At 38.5% G+C, this 7,272-nt stretch overlaps 3 protein-coding genes across 4 annotated transcripts in view; 1 reads left to right on the top strand and 2 right to left on the bottom strand.

Annotated features, from left to right (window-relative positions):
• Positions 1-7,272, top strand: part of Adsl (adenylosuccinate lyase) — a 20,108-nt gene that overhangs the window by 1,309 nt on the left and 11,527 nt on the right. The window lies entirely within an intron of this gene.
• Positions 1,264-3,351, bottom strand: LOC113464493 (uncharacterized). The gene is made up of 5 exons (XM_026814515.1): positions 2,984-3,351; positions 2,839-2,905; positions 2,526-2,774; positions 2,364-2,444; positions 1,264-2,305 (listed from the first exon to the last, which is right to left on the bottom strand). The coding sequence occupies exons 1-5, from the start codon at positions 3,061-3,063 to the stop codon at positions 2,222-2,224; spliced, it is 561 nt and encodes a 186-aa protein (XP_026670316.1). The 5' UTR covers positions 3,064-3,351; the 3' UTR covers positions 1,264-2,221.
• Positions 4,173-7,266, bottom strand: LOC113464492 (uncharacterized). Of its 2 annotated transcripts, none has more exons than XM_026814513.1 (9): positions 6,762-7,266; positions 6,557-6,684; positions 6,307-6,477; positions 6,058-6,212; positions 5,894-5,996; positions 5,375-5,584; positions 5,132-5,304; positions 4,842-4,981; positions 4,173-4,464 (listed from the first exon to the last, which is right to left on the bottom strand). In XM_026814513.1, the coding sequence occupies exons 1-9, from the start codon at positions 6,772-6,774 to the stop codon at positions 4,334-4,336; spliced, it is 1,224 nt and encodes a 407-aa protein (XP_026670314.1). In that variant the 5' UTR covers positions 6,775-7,266; the 3' UTR covers positions 4,173-4,333. The 2 variants fall into 2 exon arrangements, with proteins under 2 accessions (XP_026670314.1, XP_026670315.1); XM_026814514.1 differs by having other exon boundaries at positions 4,351-4,464; positions 4,819-4,981.

Below are 7,272 nucleotides of genomic sequence, written 5' to 3'. Positions count from 1 at the left end.
TAACAAGATCAGTTCACTTCTTCACTAATTAATATTTTCGTGTTGACAAATGATAGCTTGAGGAATGTGGAACGTTGGACGAGAACGGGCGATTGGAAATAACGAAAACGTACCTCGACACGGTGAAATGTAGAAAGGTGATAGAACCACCGAAACAGAGATGCGAAACTCACGACGCGAGCTATCGTCAAGAACAAAATTTGTGTAACTTTCCGGTTCAAAAAGGCCGAGCGATAAAGAAATGTAACTCTGAAAATAATTCGTTAATGCAATTTGATAGTACGATGAGGGCATGTGAGAATAATCAGATGAAGAGTGTTATATGCTCAAATTGTTCCTCAGAATTATTGCTAAATAGTTATCAGCTGAAGAATTTTGGTCAAGCGTGGAATGGAAACGTTAGTAACAATATGAAACAGGTTCCGGTTTACGAGAATGACTGTTCCAACGCTATCCTTCCTTCGATTAGCACGTTTTTAAATAGGGAGAAACGTTGGAAGAAGTGGGACGTAAATCATTCGGATAGGGTCTTCAGGACTCTGAGTGTTCAACCTGATCAAACTTCATCGAACTATCTTTCTCGCCCAATTAACGGGCGCAGATTCGATTCTTCTCTTTATCATTCTGATAATAATAATTCTGATTCATCGAGTCTCCCTAACACCGATTGTCAGTCTAGCGTTTGGAACTCTACGTACAATCTCGTAAAAAAACCTCCTATGGCTCAGCCTATCGCAAATGGCAATGGCAATAGTGACTATGTACACGGAATTAATTATAAACATAATATTGGACACGATAATAGCTGTTTGTCTAACAATGTTCTTAATTCTCATTCGTCAAACGAAACTAATACTCTGTCCATAAATTATCAGTATAACTATGAAAAGTGGTCGATGAATTCCAGTGAGGAGAATAACAGGATTTACTTCCCGTATCAGGATTTTTCCAAATCACAGAACGCTTACGAAAATGTTCCACGGCAAGTCTCATCCAGCGATATCAATCAGAATGATTTATTCTTCTCGCACGATATTTATCAGCACGACACCGATAAAATTTTGCAAAGCAGTAATTTAAACAGCATCGGCTATTCGAACGATTATCATAATCAGAATCACGTGTCTTCATTGGATCCTACTTCGTCTCAGTTTAATGGACGATTCACGAATAAAAATTCTGTAATTCCGGCATATCCTGTGAATTCGCTGGAGGGTTTCGTGGAAGGCGAAGGAAACTTTCGCAGATTTTGAAGTCTTTCAATTATTAAGAAGAATTAATTGTATTTTATATGTAATCGAAGTATTTTAATATCTAGATTTCTTCGTTGGGTATCGTTATATAAGAGAAGATAAGCATGCTTTTAAATCGACACGAATATTCAGTGCGAGTTTCTTATCTCTGGAAACACCAGTAAATAGGATAATTTTTTTTACCACGTACCATTCGTAAATGATAAACTTATTTTCTAATAATTGTGTATAAGAGATTAATTATGACATTTCTTTTTACAATCAGTGTTCGGAATCTTTCGACAGTCTTCTTTTGCTAAGCATGCGAATTGATTGATTTTTTCATGTTTCAGTCACAATGAATGAATAGTAGAAAATTTGTAATTTTATAAAATCTACAGTTCCTAACTATTATTATTAAGTCGTTTTAGACCAAAGTATTATTATTGGTAGCCTGTATTAGTGACAGTAGATTAGCCATTTATTTGTCGCTGTAATCATAAGCACTTTATACGTCATTTTATTTTCTAATCGAACTTATGCTTGTAATTCCTTTTTTGCTCTCGAAGCACGAAAGCATTGTTATGGAACTATTCTCAACTCTTCGTATCCTCTTCTTTCTACAAGATTGAACGCATACTAATTTTTCTAATCAAAGAATTTGTATTATCGTTATGTAATGGAGATTGTGTACCGTTGAACGAAATTACAATTAATTCTAAATTTTAGAAATAATGCTAGAATGGATACACGATTTATGATACATTATAATATTTTACAATCATTATGAAACAATCTTGAAAAACTTTTTTTCTCTTGTAATCAACGATGTTTCACATTTTAAAGGAAATAAATACGTTTTGAAAACAATACCTGAGGATATTTGACATGATCGACTGTTCTATATAAACAACGCTATCACTGATCTATATATATACTTTTTTCACAATTTTCATTTATGTACACTTAAACGTCTATTTCGTTGAGTTTTACGTAAGTGTAGGTGACTCCGTGCGCACTGGCACTTGCTTTTGCCCGCAGTGTGGGCAATTTCTTCGCCGGTTCCGTGCGCTCTGAAAGTTCAGGTAAGTAGTCAATAGTCCAGATAAACAATTACAGTGCAGTTCTTACGTGATGAGTTCTTATCCGCAAGAAATTCCCGCAAATCCAACACTTCAATCGCTTTTCATCGGGTTCCCTTCTATAGTGTGTCTAAAGTGCGAAAGTTAATTTTACATGCAGAACACTTAAACGACTTTTGTATGAATTCAATATTGGCGTGATTCGTCATACTTTAACAGTGTTAGAAGTGGCACAGTTTTCACAATATATCCTCCCCCGTTTGTCTCTGTATAAATTGCAATACTGATAGGAACTCGATACAGGTAACTGTTGGAATATTGAATAAACGTTGTTGTTATTAAATAAATATGTTTGTATGTATTTAACAGTGGAATTGAGAACAACCTGGATCGTTTTGCACACGGGGCATAAGTTTGCACCTTTCTCGTCAAAGGTATCGCGCTCTTCTGCTAGGAGTCTCTGCAAAATATTTGATTAAACAATCATTGCCTCTCTTCTTCAGTAGAAAACTGTACATGATTACCTCTTCCTCTAGTTTCTCAACGTAAGAGGCCGCGCCTGTGTCCAGAGAGTGGACATCCGTATCATGTCTAAAATCGTTCCATTAAATCAATTACGGCAAATTATAAGACATAAAGCAAAATTGTCTTTGAACTGTAATTTCTTACGATAGGTGTGATGGTTCAATTCTGTTTTTTCTTCGGAAACCGGAACTTCGTTTGCTTTTAGACGGAGTCGTGCTCGGCATTCTGCAGAATACAGAAAAGCAGTTTGTAAAGTTATGTAAAAACGTGGGAAAGAAGCAATTTCCGGTGTGTTATCGGTTACACAATAAGGTCGAACGAGATTAGAAGTATGCAGACTGCAGGCTTGCAATAAATGCGTGAAATTAAAACTAGACAGTAAATGCACGTTCGTATTTTCAATTGGACGGAAAATAAAATTAATTCTTACGGTTGTATATCTGCTCCAGGTGGTTCTTTCGCGGTCTTCGACGACGTCTCAGGATCTTTTGGAAGGTGATCTGATACAGTGTCATGCTTCCCTCTGAACATCTCCGAAATGTCGTCCTTTTCCATCGATTCCACAATCGACACTTCAGAGTCGGAGTCCGAGAGCTCCCATGTCGTCCTGGCAGTATGTACAGAATCTTTAGGTCTCCTTTTACCCGATTGTACAGCAACCGCGCCGTGAGTATCTTTGATCCTCTTCGTTTGGTCTCTAGGGAGTCTTGTGTCATGCACATTCATTTTCTTCTCGCTCGACAATACTATAGAATTATCCACACTTTTTACAGGGGAAATAGCGGAGTCTTTCCCCTCTTCGATTTCTTGCAGGCGATCCATCATCTCGGCTACTTGTATCCTCGGGTGAATTAGTCTCTTCGATTCGACTTTCCCGAGTTCCGCGGTGGCGACCGATTCCCCCGAAAGAGACATCGTGATTGCTGAGATGTCCGACTGTCTCATCCTGTGTCTCGAGTCCATCGCGATAGTCTCATTCTCATTCTTATTTTCATTCTTGTTCTCATCCTTGTTTTCATTCTTGTTTTCATTCTTGTTTTTATTCCTATTCTCATTCTTTTCATTCCTCTTTTCATTTTTATTTTCATTCTTGTTTTCACTCCTGTTTTCATTCTTATTTTCTTCTTTATTTTCGTTCTTATTATTGTTTCCCTCGAATGTCGGTGTAGAATGGAAAGCAACTTCTTTCCTCTCAGAATTCTTGTTTCCTTCCTCCTTCACTTTATCCGATTGTGTGTTTGGGGATTTCATCGACCTTGTATTTCTGCCAGAATGTAATTTTCTATTATTCGTCGGTTCTCTCTTCTCAGCATTCCCTTCGTTGTTGCCCTTCTCTGACATCAATACTTTGTGTTTTCCCCTCATCTCATTCCTCATCTGCAATGCTTTCGAATTTTTCGAGTTGCCCGACTCATCGACCTTTTCTCTATCAATATCAATTACGTTCTTATCGCTAACTGTTAAAGTGTTAAACTCAGTTAATGTAAGAGAGCTTTACATCGTATCCTCTGCCTCGCCGGTTTGACTCGAGATGCTAGATTTCTTCGGTACCATCGTGTACGAAGCTAGTGTGACTTTAGTTATTGTTCCCGAGACCTCCGTTATTTTTTGATTGTCCGGCTTGCCTTTGAAGAAAAGGAATATTTAGAATTAAGGTCACACATGACCGTTCTTCATTAAAAATTCTAGTCTTCAGGTGCATCTACAGTCACTCGCAATAGTATGCGTATCTCCCAATAAAGGATTCAACATTTTCATCGAGTCACTAATTATCATACTTTTGCGAATAACCGTGTCAGCCTCTGTGAACACGACACGCGTGTTCTTCGTCGAAGAAATAGCCACACTTCTACGTTTCATTCGTATATTTGTTCCAAGCGATTTTTATAATTGTCAAAAAAATTCCACTGAACTAAATGCTAAAACTAAGGGCGGGGAAATCGCGCGCTTGCTGTCTAATTAGCTCATTTATTCGCAACCTGATCGAGTTTATCTTTCTCACTCGGCAACGTGTCGTGGAGATTCTTGTCCGCCGGTTCCGTCCGATGGTTCGGGTCCGAGTTCAACTTCGCTTCCCGTTGCTGTTGCGTTTGCGCTTGCTGGTTCTGTTGCATTATTATGCCGGTGAGGTTACACCTACAACTAATTACAATAAAAATGATCCATTAATGACTTAATTTAATACCTATTTGAAATAATTGTTTTAAGAGGCATTTTCATTCGTTCAATTTTAATGTCACATAGTTTTATATTGACCGAAGGAGTATTATTTAAAATTGTAAATAAGAATACCCTGGAGAACAGGGGTGTCCTCGGAAGAGTTGAACGAGCGCTGGGCAGGGCGCGCACGCTTGATGAGAGGCAGGAATCGTGCCCGATGATTTCGACGAAAGATTGATCTTCCTATTACACATTTCACATCTGCTTACCGTTTGCACCGGAATTTCTTTCACTTCTCGCGGTGTCTAATCGAAGTCCGATTATTCAGTGAAATATCTCGTATGAAATAAACGTGTTTTCAATTGTTCGGTTTACTTGGCTCTGTATGTTGACCACGGGACGTTTCTCCGTTTGGACGTCGCAGACGCTGGTAGTCGCGAGTGTCCGCGCGCTGGTCTTGCAGTCGACGTATTCGCGCCGATGGCCGTAGTTAACTTTCCTCTTCGAGTGGTCGGGAGTCGGTTGCTCGTCGCCGGATGGTACTTGCACGCTACTCACGCTGGTCATCAGGTCGTATTTGACCGTCTATATTGTAGAGAGACACCTTAAAAGAAACGTGTCACTCCAGGAACATAGATTACTTCAGGCTAGTTGCGTTAATATTATGGACCTCCGTAGAAACCAACATATGAACATTCCTTATGCTTTAGAGAAATTTTAAAAAAGATAATGAATGGCAATTCACTTCAGCACACTTTGCGATCCTATTGACTTATTATTCTTTCTCTATATCTCATTCTTCGCAATAAATAAGAAGATTTTCCTTCCTTATTAAATTATTTGTTAATAATTTGATTATTTTTCATCGGATAAAATGAGAGATTCTGAACTCACTTCGGTGCACTGAGGGTCACACTCGCCGGTTGCTTGGTACAGAACTTCGGCTTTATTCGCGTAACAGCATTGCTGACAAAGATTGCAGCTACGTTTCCAAAATCTAATAATCAGGGATATCAGTTTCAGTGACGATCGTATCAGTCGTGTCGCTCAAAACTTACGCTAATACTAATGTGACGTCGATTACGAAGAGAATGAACGCAACTAATGAGAAACAGGCTATCGCCACTATCGTCCACGGCGAGGTGTATGTGAATAATATTATAATTCCAGCGGCCGCGAAGAATATCATACCCAGTAAGGAAAATATGAACATCTGCAATGAAACCAGAAATATGGACAATCTTGCCTCACTCCTGATTGGCTCCATTTAAAATAGAATTATTAATTGTCTATAAAAAACGGTTTACCGGCAGACTGTGTATTTCTCCTCCACCGAATTGGCAAATTAAGTCAAGCGCCAGAACGAAAACATAGACTCCGGACAACGCGAGGATTAATATGCATATTACGGATGTCACATCGTGGCTAACAATGTGTATCGTATAAGTTATAAGTACAAAGATGAGGACTACCGCCAGCTAGTTGAAAACACGATTTAATTATTCAATCTTATTTAACATATGCCTTTCACCGTCGCTGATAGCTGTCGACACTCACGAATTGAAATATCCTGAGGGGTCTTATTACTTGTCGAATACAACTGTCGAGTACACCGCCGCCAGCTCTGTCAGCCACTCCACGTCCGGATTTCTTTTTCATAGGACGGAACCAATCAAGGATACTACCTGAAAGGGGAAAACGTGAAAAGTTTCGGTAGAAGGAACGGAGAGTAGGGACAGAACGATTAGAAGGATGATTAAACCTTTGGGCTCCATGATCACTCAGTTTTACGAAACTTTCATTAGCTTCCTGTCATCGAGCGAACCTCCAAATCGTTTCAAGGGTTTTACGCGTCATCCAGTTTTTTGTTTGTTGTTATGCTAAATCGATGCATCGATGGATTTGCAATCGTGTTCAGAAGAAACTTTCAACGATAACGCATAGTACGTGTTCTGATATTTATTAAACAAATGTTCGTGCGATTCGTTTCGTACATGTAGCATTATAATAAATCATTTCCTCATGAATCCTTGCTTATTTTATTTATAAATTATAAGTCGCTTATACAAAATTACTATTAAGGACGGTTAATTAGTCTCAAGCGTTAATTCGAAACACATGACTGTCTGATTACAAGACGATCATTAATAGTAAATTGGACGGAATTTTTGATAAAGACGCATCAATTCTTGTTAAATCTACAACAATAGATCTATACGTTTCATTAAGCGTACATACAAAGACGAATCTCTTTATCTTGCAGTAGCTACTAT

Source organism: Ceratina calcarata, unplaced genomic scaffold (genome assembly GCF_001652005.2).
Source record: "Ceratina calcarata isolate Rehan_Ccalc_2016 unplaced genomic scaffold, ASM165200v1 scaffold39.2, whole genome shotgun sequence".
Taxonomy (NCBI): Eukaryota; Metazoa; Arthropoda; class Insecta; order Hymenoptera; family Apidae; genus Ceratina; species Ceratina calcarata.
The sequence above is the reverse complement of the archived record's forward strand: the minus strand, read 5'-3'. Positions and strand labels throughout refer to the sequence as shown.

Coding starts and splice junctions, on each gene's coding strand:
- LOC113464493 (XM_026814515.1), bottom strand. CDS start 3,063: ATGCCGAGCACGACTCCGTCTAAAAGCAAACGAAGTTCCGGTTTCCGA. Junction 2,775..2,838: donor TTGAGAAACTAGAGGAAGAG/GTAATCATGTAC, acceptor AATATTTTGCAG/AGACTCCTAGCAGAAGAGCG. Junction 2,306..2,363: donor TGCGGATAAGAACTCATCAC/GTAAGAACTGCA, acceptor CTGAACTTTCAG/AGCGCACGGAACCGGCGAAG.
- LOC113464492 (XM_026814513.1), bottom strand. Junction 6,478..6,556: donor CCCTCAGGATATTTCAATTC/GTGAGTGTCGAC, acceptor GTTTTCAACTAG/CTGGCGGTAGTCCTCATCTT. Junction 4,982..5,131: donor GGACACCCCTGTTCTCCAGG/GTATTCTTATTT, acceptor TATTGTAATTAG/TTGTAGGTGTAACCTCACCG.